This window comes from Lepisosteus oculatus, chromosome 15 (assembly GCF_040954835.1).
Source record: "Lepisosteus oculatus isolate fLepOcu1 chromosome 15, fLepOcu1.hap2, whole genome shotgun sequence".
In the NCBI taxonomy this organism is placed as follows: domain Eukaryota; kingdom Metazoa; phylum Chordata; class Actinopteri; order Semionotiformes; family Lepisosteidae; genus Lepisosteus; species Lepisosteus oculatus.
Window position 1 is genome coordinate 1,188,887 of NC_090710.1, and position 15,749 is coordinate 1,204,635.

The following is a 15,749-nucleotide window of genomic DNA, read 5'->3' on the forward strand; positions in this document are numbered from 1 at the left end:
ATCAACTGACCTATAATGAACCAGACTGCTTTATGACATCTGTGACATACATCAAAGTGCAATGGAAGTCATCTAAAGGTGGCAAATGAAGGCAATAAGTGCATTTTGGTAGTGGAGAAATTACTTTTTCTTAACTCCTTAACCTAAATTCCAGCATAATTCTTAGGCACAGCAATACAAATTCTTTATTTGTATAGCTTTCTGTTAAGGGGTAATTATTTTAGAAAATTAATTCGCTAATTATAACTATTTTGCTGTTATACTGGAGTTTGTAGTTGTACTTAAAAACATTATTTTTCCATAAGGCTATATTTTTAATAATGCTACTACTTAACGAAGGGAAAATAGGAGGAGAGGAGAACATAAGAATACCAAACAATAAGGAAATTAACTAATTAACTAGTCAGTCAACACTGGCTACTCAGGCACTGGGGTCTTCCCAAGAACACTTCCTGGCAGCACTGTTACAGTAAAAAAAAGCCAGTAGAAAAAATAGCACAGGAAGATCTTAGTGCCTATTAATGTCTGGATTTTGAGAGATAAGAAAGAAAAAGCAGCCAGCAGATCCAGCTGCTCTAACAGAGGTCTGTTTTCTGGCCACAGGCTGGGAAACAAGAGTTTTCATCAATTGGCTGCTGTTTTTTAGAAATCCAAAAAGGTAAAGAGAACTAGAAATCCTACAAGACATGCAGATCACACCACATGGATGGGACCTGACCAACAATTCATGAACACTGACTACAGAAATTTTACGGATATCAACCCAGAACAGAACATCTGGCAGCTCTGTGTATTCAGGCCTTAAAATTATTTTTGTGGATGTTGCAATCTTGTCTTTACAAACTGCTTTGCAAGTTTCAAGAAGGTTTGCCACTTATTAACTGTTGTGCTATTAAAATTTTAATAGTCATAAATATGGCACATTAAATAGTCAATCTAATCTAAATAATAAATTAATAAAAAGGTTAAAAAATACAAAAAGTGTTTAAAGGGAATACTCTGGTTCAAGAACATGATGGGCTTGCAGCCGTTAACTTATTCAAAGCAATGTTTGTCATTCAGTTTCTCATCTCCTTCAAGGTCAGGAGTGAATCAAAACTCTTATCTTTCCACTCACTGCTGTCAGTGATGGTAGATTTTGTTTGGATTAGAAACAAAAAGACACTGGCCAACAGAAAGCACTGCTGATTTATATTTGGCTTTTTCTGGTCCCTTCTGGAAGATCTGGCAGAAGGGGGCAAAAAACAGCACTATTTGAGAATGTTGTAATGCTTAATTAACAAAGACATAAAGACAAAGGTGAATTTATTTCTTAAATGGAATGCTTATAAAGTTACCTCTTTGATACTTCTTAAGTACTTCTTAAGATCCCTTGAAGTCTTAAGTATGTAACATGTTTATTTAGGTAATTAGTATTGAAAAATAATGAATGTACAGTAATAGCAATAAAACACATTCCATTACGGACTAAATACCAGTGTTTATTTAGCTGTGACTCAGCTCTTCTGCATTATTTTCATCATATCCGGAATGTTATAAATTATTTCTTTAATCATTTACCTGAAGTACATTGCAACAGCATAGGCACAGAGAAAAGAATAATCCATTGCTCCCAGTAACTCATTATAGTTGGAGTTGTCTGAAAAAAAACAAACAGGGACAACATATTACCCAAGTCAAGGAGAAGGTGGGTGTAACATGGTTTCATTTAATTTCGGCCCTTAAAATACAGGGGGCATAACTCCAGCTCAGGAAGACCACAGTCCTGCTACACCTGGACAACAGGTATAACTGGTTCACTTCATAACAAATTATTAACCAGATAAGCATGAAGTTGAGAGGTCAGACGAGAATCAGGAGGCACTGTAGTCCTCAGAGGCAGGGGGTTGTGCCCTGCAGTCATAAACAATGTCTCTTCTCTTACCGAAGGGCTTCCAGCCACAAGATACACTGTTTTGGAGAGAGGCCTTCTGGACAAGGGGCACATCCTCTTCCGTGGAGGGGCGACAGTTCTTGTGCAACTCCCCCTGGAGATTCACCATACACATGAGGACACATCAGAGGGAATCCTTTGATACATCTTAAAGGGGAACTGCAGTCCCAATTTCTCAGACTGGTTATTAAATCGCCGTAACAAAATAAACTCATTAATGTTCTAGAAAAAAATAACAAATTTTGAATTAAGCACAAAATCATGAACTTTGTAAAAGTATTATAAGTCACCATTATGTCTCAAACTCGCATTCTAGTTCCCATGAATCGCTGAACATGGCGTTGCGCCTACTCGGAAATTTTCTCTTTTTTGTGTAGTGTGAGATTTTTACAAGTTCCTGCGTACATTACACTTTTATTTTGTTTGAAGTAGTTTGAAAGGCACTCATCAATGCTGATTCTTTCTAATCCTGAAACATGAAAATAGCATTGCAGTTCCCCTTTAATTCAAAAGGTACATCAACCAGTATTGCAATAGCGTGTTGGTGTTACTCAAGGAATACATCCAAAATAAGGTCATCCAAAATAAAATAAAAAAGCTTTGTTGTTTTCATATCCCACTGACCATATTCACTAACTGAAACGCAGATGCTCAATGGATATTGTGACACTATAAGGGACAGAGATGCATTAGAAACAAGGAGGATTACTACCCCTAAACCTTCAGTAGTCAGGAAATACTGCACATCAAAGATTTTGAATACTTGTTTCAGGTTCCTGTGTGATCTTCTCTATTTAAGCCTAAACCTTATACTTGACTTGTTCTCATTCAAGACCAAGTGGCAAAGGTGAACATAAAGAAGGAAGGGATTTGTGGTACTCTATAGAGTTATAGAGAGCCCAGGACAGCAGAATGAGGACGAGGCTGGTAGTGCTGAAAATGCCCCGGTCTGCTGGGTGAGCTGATGAAGAAAAGCGGCTGTTAAAAGGCTGTGTGCTGGTTACTAGAAATGTGAATGAGAAAATGGATTTGCTTTGTTTTTTTATGAGTTGTAAGCAAACTAGCTGTTTAAAGAGGAGACTGCTGAATAGAAAGGGACCTTAAAGAGTCTAGTCGGTGCTTCAAATACAGAATCAGGCTTTTCATTTGTTTCATTTAGTTTTCTGTAAGTAATTATGTAAATAAACACCTCCATAGAGCTCCTTTTCCTGGGCTGGAAGACTAGCCACCAGTTACCACACTTATTTTAAGAGTGTTTGATAGTGTCATTCCCAGCTGTGCCTGCTAATCATTAATTGGTCAACAATAAGACATATTCAATAAAAGCCACGATTTTAAACCAAGGCGAAAGTTGTGCTTAATATATCTATTAAAGAGCTACTTAAAGAGTGCTGAAAATGACTAAGGGTTGAGGGATCAATAAATTATTAATTAAATGATTGAGTTCAGTATGAATGATTTTCTAGACTTTCTAGAATGATTTTCTAGGCTGATTCTAGGATGTAAGAGTCCTTAAATCATAAGTGAAGAAATATGATACGAAATTTTAATATGATATTAAATTTGATTTGAGCACTAATACTCAAGATTATTTTATTCGGAACAGAAGTGAAACAAAATCCCACAGACACTGCAACCCTCTGCTGCACAAACACTAAGCTAGTTATAATAATATTTAATCATTGTAAATAGGAATAACAAAAGCACATATCCTGTGTAAGTGCTGTGTAACTACTGCCCAGATGGATGGTCACCATAAGTTTGTGTTCACTTGTGCACTTCTTTCAGAACACACAATGAACAGCAGCATGACAGTCATGAATTTATACTGTGAACACATTTTTCTGCCCTGTAATGTACCCCTGCATTTTATTCAAAACCATTTACAGAGCATTTTAAAATAACTTAGCATTCTTTTAAAGTATATTTTTTACTGAAATAATGTTTAAAGATTTTGGATATTTATTAAATATTTTGGCACAATTTGATTGATTGATTGATTGATTGATTGATTGATTGATTGATTGATTGATTGATGACCTGTTTGCAAGTGACCTGTTTGCATAAGCATTAAATCACCTCATTAGTAAAGTGATTGGCCAAAGGCAACAAAGTGATTTAATCTAAATGTCAACATAAAAAACACAGAACATAAAAAAAACACAGAAAGGAACCACTATGCCCCACTAATCAAGAAAAAAATTGCTGAACTGTCCACAACATGTTTGCAGATGTTTGCATATTGCAACTGACCTTGACAATGCTAATGGGTTTCCTGGAGAGGTGATAGCTGGTATACAGCAGGAAAGTCAGGACAAACGTGAAGGCCTTGTACCTGGAAACAAACAGAGACACTGAACCCTTAACCAATCTCTCCTCCCTCACTTGGGTTACATAATCTGCAAATAAAGCCACAGATGCACAGCCAAGGAGCAAACACACTGTACAGAGCTGGGGGGGATAACTGAGTTAAAGCTGTGTGTAGTAATGAATCATTCTGGCTGTGCTCCTTCCTTGACACCTAGAGCTAGTGTTGAAATAAAAAGTCTGGAAAAAAAGTTTTTTTTAAATCCTCTCAAGGGTTATGGAAAAGGAATTTCTATTAAATGTTCACCTTGTATTTGGAATAACTATGAAAACCTTCTTACATAAATTGACTTTAGAAGTTTTCAGGGTTTCAAACAAATCTTTATGATTTTATATCTTTAGAATATTCCTGTTCTGACTTATTTTTAGCATAACAGGGCACCACGGCCAGGGCACAGTGGTTAGCATTGCTGCCTTGCAGCATTTAATTCCTAGGGTGCTTTCTGTATGGAGTTTGTATGTTCTTCCCATGTTCGCATGGGTTTCCTCCAGGTTCTCTGGTTTCCTCCCACAGTCCAAAGATGTACTGGTAGCTTCTGGCCAACTGGGCCCTGGTGTAAGTACTGTATGTGTGTTAGTATCTGTGTGTGTCCTGTGCTGGACTTGCGTCCCCTTCAAGGTGTATCCTGTCTTGCAGCCACTACTTGCCAGGATAGGCTCTGGCTCCCCTATGGCCCTGAATTGGATGAAATGGTTTAAAAATGGATGGACAAGCTAATATAACACTATTACAACATAATAATGTTTTCTTAATATTTTTAGTTTTATGTGTAACAGTCATCTTTTGATGTGTATGAGTGTATAGTCCTATTATACAAGATATTTTCATGTATTAGCATTGTCTTAGCCTTTAGCTGTCTGCTTGAGATTTCTGCTGTCCCACACTGAAAAGGTTTTAGAAATTGCCCTATAGAGCACACTGCAATTATCCTAAAAAGGATGCTTTATGGAAGAGGTGGAAAAGGAAGATGTCACTAGTGTTCGTCTATAATTTTCTACAGGAAATTGAAACTTTATAGATGTTGACGACCAACCAGCTATTTTGCATCTTCATAAGTAGTAATTAGGTTTGATTTAGCATGTGAGCTGCAGGGTTGAAAATAATTTAGCAGACATACAGAACCCTTCTCCAGAAACCATGGGGCTGAGTAGTGTAAACAGAGTAGCAACAGAAAACCTTATCATTTCACTAACCCTTACATGTGCACAAGAATATAATAAAAACAAGAACAAGGAGGAGACATATCTCCCACTGATATAGTAAGAAAGCATCTGAGGAAATGGAAGACCGACTTATTTCTTCACTCAAACTCACGTCAAAAATGTTAGGATTTGCAGGGTTTTCATATTGGCTTATTCTGTCTCTCAAGACTACACTCTCTAAAATTCTGCACACGTACAGCTTGGCAACATGTAACATAGAGCATCACACAGATGTTTTAGGAAAACTATTCACTGTATTTAATGTCTACAAATAGGTGTTTGGAATTTTAACTTTTTTGCTTCAATATATAAATGGGAACTTTAATTAAAAGTGAGATATCTGGGTCTCCTATGTGGCAGCATAAGTAAGCATTTTTTAAATTAGATGTTGGTATTACATTGCCATGTATATCAAAAGTGATTTTCATAAGTAAAATGACATGCTCTTCACAGCCCATGGAAAAGATAGCGAAAAACAAAACATTTGTGTTTTGTAAACAGAAGTTAAGATTTAGGGAGTGTATCAAAATCTAAGTTCATCACAACATGTAGGCTGTCTACAGTGATTATTTAGTAATTACAGCATTTGAAATTAATAGCAGCGGTGCTATCATACATAGAGGTGGCAGCAATTTTGATTCCAGGATCTGTGGCATTATGACTAGATTATGTGACAGTGCTTTGAGAGATTGTCTTTTGGACCTTCAAATACTCTGATCCTGTTTGCTCCAAGGGTCATGAGCATATGACCCTTTGCTCATATCTGCAAATCTGAAAACACTTGTTTTTTACAGTAAGACATTCACAGATGAACCATGGTATCAAAACTCTATGTGAGAAATTAAGAAACCTCCTACATCAGTTCCTCTCTTCATCAAATTTAAACATTTTCTAGTAATAAAATGCAATGCAGTGACAGTCTATTTTTGACTTGACCCTACCTGTATCCACCTTGATGTTTGCAAAAAGATTAAAATGGTACAGTTGTATCCTGCTTTTCATTTATTTTACAAATGTACAGTATGTTAAAAAAATGATAGTGGCTATTTGTCATTCTTGAAATTTTTACAATAACAACTATCAACCACAGCATAAAAACAACTGACTTGGAGAAGAGTGAGCGTGGATTTAAATGTTCAGTAGCCAGGAAGTCAAGGTTATATTTCCCTCTAAATTGTACAATGGGCTTCAAAATTTGAAACACAGTGCACATCAAACCCATTATACCTGCTTTAGTAAATTCAATTATGTTTTAGTAGTAAATGACTAATCATGCACCGTAGGAATGTACTCAGACACTCACCATTGATCTCTTGTAAATGAAAACAGGAGTCGAATTCCTGGAGGAATGGGAGCCATTTACTTTCTGTCAACTCTCAAGCACTTGGACTAGAAAGCTGGGGAAGAAGGATTCACTTTTGCCAAGAGATGAAATTCTGAAGAATTATGGCACGGCTACATGGCATCAAAAGGCAGTGATTCCAAAAGTATTCTTCAGGGAAATATATTCATTTGTACACTGGAAGATAAACAAAAGAGCATTTAATTTCAAGAACAGATTTCAGATTTTAAAAATATATATTCTTGGGGATTACTGAGTGTCTCAAATGATCATAGGAAAGAGCCTGGGTCATCTCATTATTCAGCTGTTACTGGGATTCCCTCAAGCAATTGTGCACAACTGGCTGATCTGAGAGTAGAGTAGAATTAGTTAGCCAGATCTTTCTCACCAACACAGCATACCCTGCAGTTTCCCAGGAGCTTGCAGGCATTCATGCTGTGAGGGAGAGACACGACTCTCCTCCAATTGGCACTGCTGTTCTGCTAAGAGGGTGTGATGTGTTAAAAGATGAGTGGTTCGAAGATCGCTGGGTCAGAGGTGTTTGCCTTGGCTTCATCATTCTCACCTGTGTGCGGCTGCAGTTTTTGAACCTGTAGGCCAAGATGTAAAAAACACACAATACTTGGGGAATACTTGGGAAAAATACTTGGGGATTTAATTTTGTTTAAAAATGCATATATGTATTTTGCTATTGCAAATCTCAGCAAAAAAAATGACTTTTTGACTGGGATTTATAGGAACCACAGGTGGTTCATTCACTGGGATGTATGAAAAGAACATGTAACACCATGGAGCAGTGGCTCTGTGGCTAAGGATCTGTGCCTGTGACTAGAAGGTTGCTGGTTCAAATCCTGCAGCCGGCAGAGGAATCCTACTCTGTTGGGCTCCTGAGCAAGGCCCTTAACCCCAACTGCTCCAGGGGCGCCGTACAATGGCAGACCCTGCGCTCTGACCCCAGGCTCTCTCCCTATCTGTGTGTCTCATGGAGAGCAAGCTGGGGTATGCGAAAAGATAATTCCTTATGCAAGAAATTGTAAAGGGTTAATAAAGTAATGTTATATATATATAACTGAATGGACCACACACTGCTAGAAAGAAGCTTTGTACTGTCCATCCATGGGCATCTTGTAAAGTCACATAGGACATATGAAGAAACAAAAAAAATAAGGATAAAAAGATGTTTCCCTTTTCTAACAAGCAACTAACTGTAAAGTACTTTACATTTTTTGCTCTATTTTGTATTGCTTACAATTTGCCACAATGTTTAATTAAATACATTAGGAATATTATATGCAGTTAGTCTTTCTGTATTATAGGTGTAACAGTTAAATGTACGAAGCCGGGATTAGTGAATTTCTGGTTTCTACTGAGGCAGAATGAAAAGAGGGGACATGGTGGAGAGGTAATTAACACTGCTGTTCCAGAGCTCCATGTTCCTGGCTCTGACCTTCAGAACCAGTGTCTATGGAGTCTGTATGTTGGATTTTATGTTTTTTCTCCAATTACAGCACTCTGAAATGTCTGTTTTATACTTTGATTCCTAGTCTGCTAGTCTCTCTTCTCTGCCTGCAAACATGCATTAAGATATACAAATGTACAACTTTGCACTATTTCAATGCCCACCCACCACTGTTAGTTATTAAATCATCCATCCATTTCTTAAAAGCTTTATTCAATGCAGGGTCATGGGGAAGCCAGAGCTTATCCTGGCAAGCAACAGGCACATAGCATAATACACCCTGGATGACCCATCTCAGGGCACACACAGACACAAAGTCACACCGGGACTAGTTACCCCAGATGTCAATTAACGGGAGGAAACTGTAGCACCCAGAGGAAACCTAGATGAACATAGGGAGAACATACAATATGCAGATACCACCCAAAGAACTGAACCCAGGGCCCCATCACTGTATGGAAGGGATGCTAACTATTGCACATTTCACTATGCCATTTCTGATTAAATCATGGAGTTGATTCATTATTATAATTAGTTTGCATTATAAAGCAATCCAGTAAGGAAAATACTGACACTAGTTCAACATGAACAACAATTAACTCCCATATTACATGGACAGTTGCATATTCATCATTAACTAATCGAACATTACTAAAAAATAATGCATGCTGACTACATTAACGTTCAGTTGTGTGAACTGTATTCAATATGAGCGCAGGGCCAGGACCAGATACCACATGGAATAAGCCTGGGGAATACTCAGTCTTGAATTACAAGTACAGATAAAAGTGACACTGCTTTTATTTGCTAAACGCTGTTCACTGGTTAACGTGCCACAGTTGCATTAATACTGTATATTAAACATGAACTGTCGTGGAAAACACTGCTCCCTCTTGCCACTACTTTACTCAACATGTAACTCCTAGTTTGAAACTGTCCGAAACATTTTGTTGGGACGTTCTAGGTACTGGCAGGGCAAAGAGAAACGAGGTGGGACCAAATAGTCGATGAAGTAGCAATTCAGCTAAAAACAAAATAGTAACTGTTCTCATAATACTGGATTTACATTGTTAAATTTACGGAGGTTTGTCTGGTGTATGTATCTGCGCATGAGACTCTTGCGAATACATACGCCCCTGGGGGACTGATAGCGCTCTTTAGCGACCACTTCTGGGACGGGTCATCCACTGAGTGCTATTTCTGATAAAAAGGAAAGGAAATTACACTTTCTCTTCGATCTCTTTTTTTAACTGTACTGCTGACAGAACTCCCTTTTATGAATCGAGATTACACCTGTGTTGTGAAAGCAGACGTCCAACAGCTAAATAACGACTAGAACATTTTCGAGAATATGGGTTACACAAAAAAGGCAAGAATATAATAAAGACGTGATAAAACTATAAATGAATATTATATGAGTCTATCAGGATATTAATTCATTGTGGAAGGAAACCAGAGAGGTGTTAAGAAATAGCATTTACTGTATAATTCTGTAAAGATTTTTCCTCGTAAGGATGTGGTATGACAGAAGCAGCTGTGGGTTCGAATCTAACACATTCATTTGCTCCCAATTTCTTATACGGGAGACTATGGCACAATACTATCTATGACAACCGTAACAGTGTAACTTGAAACACGCCTCACACACGCCTATATGAATGGAGCTGTCATTGTTGGTGTTGCCAGGGCCGGAAAAGCAATTCAGGTTATACAGAAACTTGGCGACCAGAAACTAAGATTAAGGGTCTTAATAACGATTGCACTCTTTTTTCAAAAGAGTACTGTACCTTGTTGTCTTGCCTATTTAAAGATAGCCGTTGAAGGACGACGTGATAGTGTCTTCGTAAAAAGTTTGTGCGGTGATGTAGGCTGTGAAAATACTTAAAACTGCCTTTCTGAACAGCACTTCCTTATAAACAGCAAATGTTCTTAATTAACACACAGAACTGTAAATCAGGTGTTTTAAAAAATCTTTGCCAATAATTTTAATTTTTGTCAGCTGTAGTTTACCAAATACGAATAACGTTTAGATACAACAACAACATTAAAAGTTTAGTTGGGAAGCGATCGGATTATTCCTCACAACGTTAGCATAAACATTAGATAAACACCTTAGATCTGTAAGGTTGGAGATATCAACAACAACAAAACGAAATCCTAATGAAGATAATTTCATTTCGGAAGTACTTCTCAAATTGCATCCTTACCTGTTAAGGAATAGTTATATATTGCAGCCATTTCTAGCCCACGAAGAGATTATGGTTGCTGTAATAACTTGAAGCAAATATTTTCCAAATGCAGCAAGACACGTCTGTAGACATTACAGCCTTTACTTACCGGTTAACTGAAGAACCTGAGGTGAATCACTTCATGTGTCTGACTGTCAAGTAAGGTACTGCTGTACTTCCTGATTCGCCAGTCTGTTGAAGAGCTCCGAGCTCTTCTTGACGTCAAAACCAGGAACCGGTCTGACGTGATACCTTTACTTTACTTGTTTTGGTGTGGCAAAGCGACAAGGAAACATATTTTAAAAAGAAATGCATAAAGGGCGAATTTCTAAAAGGTTGTTTCTTTTTTAATTGCACTACGTGAGAGAGCTTCAACGCACTCCAGATATCACTATTTCAAAACTGCACAAATACTGTTCACAACTAGATTTAAATGTTCCAAATTATCAATATATTCTCCTCCAGCTGATGTTCAACGCAATATAATACCAAAAATATTAACGAGAACAATGTATTTCCTCATTGTGACAATTTGTAACGTTTTAAATAATTAACAGACAGGATTAAAACCTATTTTAGACTTCAGAAGTTAATTCTTAAACTACAAGTAGTTTGTATGTCTTTGAATTGATCGTTCTTACATCTATATTAATGTCTAACGAATTTATTTTTAATATAATACACGTATTTTCACATTTTGTTTTTAAAATCTAACATACTACAATTCGATAATGAGGCTGGATTATTTTAATCTCTCGTCATTTCTAATAAGGAATAAATAACCAGGTTCATAAACACCTTGATGAAGCGGTGAAATTTGATTCATATGGGTCGGGGCAAATTTCAAAACGTAGCTTAGTTAAGCTGCGACACGTTAATTAAGAAAAGTGTATTTTGAATTTTTGGGGCAAAATTAAGAGAGTTAAACGTTTTACAAGTACACCAGACTGATTCATAGTTGTGGATGTCTTATTTAATATTTATATTTTGTTGGCCAGTACAACCCCAAAGCAATATGAACATCAACTTTTGGTTGCACAAATAAGTAAGTCCCTAACTTTAAACCTTAGAGATAATGAAATAGCTTCACCTGCACACAAAGTGTTTCTAAGTGCCAGAAGCAGCTCCTGTCTACATTTTAGGTCAAAGAGTTAAAAAAAATTGTACACATACATTTCAGATCAAATGGAATGTTATTTTAGGGCAATTAATATCCATTTAAAAATACTCTTGCATCTGTGTGTCTGCAGGTTTGATAGTTCTCTCTTCTTGACAAAGTTGGAGAAGCTGCTAAATTGGCCCAATTAAGCCAATGATGGACTGACGTACAAAAGGTAATTGAGAACTGAGTATTTTTTTAGTTGCTCAATTACTTGTGTCAGCAGCCTTGTCTCCTCCAACCTCAATTGCAAACACTAATCAATTTATACTGAATGGAAATGTGAAACACACAGTGTAAGATCTGACAGGGTCTTTAGAATTGGCACTTAATAATTTGTAGCATTGTGAGCGGAACACTATAAACAGAATATGTATTTAATTACTGGTCCTTTCATTTGGTTAACAAAAATATATTTTTAAAAGCCTGTCATTTGCAATATATGTTCTGAGTATTTATTAATTTAAGGCTTAGTTTTTAAGCTGATTCTTTATGTTGCTTAATTGCTCCTACTTAATTATTTTTCATTTGTAAAGGTTTTGCAAAGCTAGGGATTTCATCTAGTAGGCGAAGTAAGACTGGATGGAAAATTAAAATACAATGTAATTGTGTCTGCATGAAATAGAGCTATGTAGAGCAACACTAGGAGCTCCAGAAAGCCCTGCGACTAAAGGAGGAAATATATTTTCGGTTGAACCAGACACACCTAACAGAAATTGCATGAAACAGGCTTTAAAAGAGGAAAATCCTGGCCTTTATTTGTCCTTTAAGTCCTTTATATGTTCTTAAATCCTGATAGAGTCTGACATGGAGGGGATTTGGAGATTTACTGAGCTGGACAGAAAGAGAAAAGAGAAAATATTAATATAGTATCAGGTAAGCCTTTAAGTGAGAACCTGAAACAGACTTAGGAGAACCTATATCTGGAAAAGCTGAGGGTCAGTACCTTCTAAAGACCCTTTGCATTTGACTGTTGACTGTCAGTGTGTTTGTCTATGCACTGTACATGAGAAAGCAGATTAGCTGCCAGGCTACAGACAGGTAACAGAAGATGTTAGTAAGGCTCATATAAATGATCTTGGATTATATCTTCTTAAATATGTTTGCTTAGACTTCTTCTTTTCTTAAAGACTGTAATTTTGTACTTAGTAAAACAAGGGCATCCCTTCTCTTTTTTTTTCTCTGTTACGGTATGCTGCATGTGTCCTGTGTTGTGCAAGACCCACCAACAGACAGCCACCACTTTGGGGTTTTACTCAAGTTCATGTGCATTTAAAGGTATTGAAAGCTGCATGATGTGCACTCTCTCACCAAAATACTATGTACATCCACCAAAATGCGTGTAGAGGAACTTAATCTACCCTTTGACCCAGCATTGAATTCTTTCTCTTCAGGTGCATCTTTGTCCTTTCTTTGCATAAGAAGGAAATATTTGTAGTGCTTGGTGTCTAAAAAGCAATGATAAAGATTTTAATGTTTTTGGTGTAAGCTTAAAATCAATTTTGAAATTAATTTGATTAATTTCCCTCATTGCTATAATATATTGAATAGTTAAGTATTTTTACTTTTTAATTATACAATATATGTTTTACATTTGTGAAATGCATTTGAGAAACTTAAACATATTTATTGTATAGATATAATAATAAATTATATATGTATATTATAGATGAATGCTGTTTCATGTTGTCTAAATGAGCCAGCTGATATATTCCTGAATTCTTTAATTCTTGGTGTAAGTAAAATGCTTTTGCAGACCTCAGTGGGTGAAGATCAGCTTAATCTTAATCTAAGAATCAGATCAATTAACTAATTCAGTGCTTAGTTTGAAAGAAAATAAGGTCCTTGTGAGAGGATGTCAGCCTGTGTCCATTTCATGTATTGATCAGTTATGGCATGTCTAACCTCTCAAGAGAGAGACTGCACAGGTTCCCCTGGGATGCAGAGAAACAGCACAGATTGGAAAGGGAGTAGAATGTCACTCCTCTAAAAGCTGAAATACATGTCAATGGAGAACTCTCCTGAATCCAACATGAATTAATTTTGTGCTGTGGAAATGCTAAAGTGTTTGTTTTCACTGTGCAGGGGACACAGTGTGGTCAAGTACCTCCTGATTACTGCCTGCTGCAGAGGTGCAAGAAAAGCAGCACTTTGACTGCTGTGTGAGTGTGTGATCATGGTCTCCTGAAGATAATTTGTGCAGGTGTGGCCATGGAAGTGTTGTAGCCTGTGGGTGTCGCAGAGGCATGTGAAAAGCTGGAATGGACTCCACGCTTTCTGCTGGGGCTCTGAGGAACAGCCTAGTGAAAGACATCCTTGTATTTCAAGCAGAAGTCTGATTGTTTGAAGTGCCTGATTCAAACAATGTGAATCAGTGAATGGTGTTCAGGAAGACAGCATGTGTCATCTAGGAGCCCAGAGGAGTGTGTGTGTGTGGGGGGGGGGGGGGTTGTTGGGGAGTTTCTTGCAAAGAATTTCTGATGGACAGGTCTTTTTTCCTTGCTGGCCATGCACAAGTGAGACAAAACCGAGAGAGAAAAGTACTTGTGTGAACTGTGAGAAAAAAGAAAGGTGAAATGGAAGACTGATTGGTGATTTGCTGACCTGGAAGGGCTGCCCACTGGGATGTTAATGAACATGTGGTTTTGAGGCTGGAGAGCAGGAGACTCAGCTGTAATTCCCCAGCTCTGATGGGGAATGGCAGGAGGTCTGTACCAATGGACTTTGAATTGAAGACCAGAGAGCACGAAGTGCAGCCAGAAGGTGCCAAAGTGTAGGAAGGCTGGTAGTGACAGCCTATGCAGACACCAGACACACAACGGGTGTCACAAACTCAATCACACAGCAGTACCATTCTGTAAAAATAACTGATAACACAAAATAAACCATCTATTTATAGTGCACTTCCAGAGGTTTGTCTATACAGTATGACAGGTTCAGTGAGGCACATGGCCCATCTCCTCACTCCATGGTTGAGGAAGCCCTCTAGAAGATATAGTAGCTCAACCATTTCATTGAGAATTTACTAAAATAGAAATAGTAATATGTATAAAAGTAGACTTTCCCATCTGTGTGAACCCACCATCTGGTTCATGCTAATTTAGCAGTGTGCTTTAGGGCCAAACTGGCCTGCCTTTTTTACATTATGTTATGATATACATTCAAGATGACTTGACTGGGGCTCTTTGATCACTGAGATACCGGGTGAGCTGACAACCACATTCAAAAGTCACATGTAGTCTTATGACTTAATAAGAGGAATACAGCCCTGTGAGTGTTTGTGCCCAATCCATAATGCTGTAGTATTGTACTACTTATTAAAAAACAATTGCATTCATACAGTAAGTGAAAAGTAAATATTTATGTATGTAGAATTACAATTGTGTGATTTCTTGCAGTTCGTATATAAAAAAAAATCAGGTAAAGCTATCACATTCACAGGACATTTATCAGGTAATTAAGCAGTAAATTTAACAAAGGTTTGCTTTAATTTATTTCACTCTGAGGCACCTATAAAACCCTATTCTGAGAAGTGTCTGGACATTACAGGGACAGCTGACAACTCCAGTACTGTACATACCTGTAGCGAGGATGCTTGCAGGGTAAACATTTGCTTTTACTCTTACTAATTAATGTACTGTTTGTTTTTAACTCAAGTCACTTTCTGTATTTTAATGCATTTCTCATGGAACATTACATTCAATCCAAATTTTATCCGAGTGATATCTGAAAGCAAACAGAATACATATCACGAATACATACAGTATGCATGAAGTAATAACTAAAGGACTGTGAGGTTAAAATGAGTTTTGTCGAGGAAAAAAAACAATTCTCACACATGTATATGAAGTAAACGAAGAAACTGTCGTCATCACTTTGATTTAAAAAAACTAAACAAATGAGTCAAACAATTCTCACAGTACAGCCTCTATACTCAGTCGCACTACAACACGTATTTAATCGAACCTGTGGGTTCAGGATAGTACGGCAGCGGCGAGGTCTGAATTGAAACTTCTCCCAGTTGTCATGGAATCCATTACCAAAACAAACGCTTACGG

At 37.3% G+C, this 15,749-nt stretch overlaps 1 protein-coding gene across 4 annotated transcripts in view; it reads right to left on the minus strand.

The window, feature by feature from the left end:
* The window catches only part of slc37a1 (solute carrier family 37 member 1), a 30,714-nt gene extending 19,999 nt beyond the window's left edge, over positions 1 to 10,715 (minus strand). For 3 of the 4 annotated variants that reach the window (XM_015363560.2, XM_015363559.2, XM_006638967.3), the window contains exons 1-5: positions 10,642 to 10,715; positions 6,807 to 7,022; positions 4,187 to 4,268; positions 1,925 to 2,027; positions 1,561 to 1,639 (exon numbers count right to left, since the gene is read on the minus strand). In XM_015363560.2, coding sequence (XP_015219046.1) covers positions 1,561 to 1,639; positions 1,925 to 2,027; positions 4,187 to 4,268; positions 6,807 to 6,862 — 320 coding nt within the window. In that variant the 5' untranslated portion in view covers positions 6,863 to 7,022; positions 10,642 to 10,715. The other variant, XM_015363558.2, reaches the window with a different exon arrangement.
* Positions 10,716 to 15,749: the final 5,034 nt, after the last annotated feature.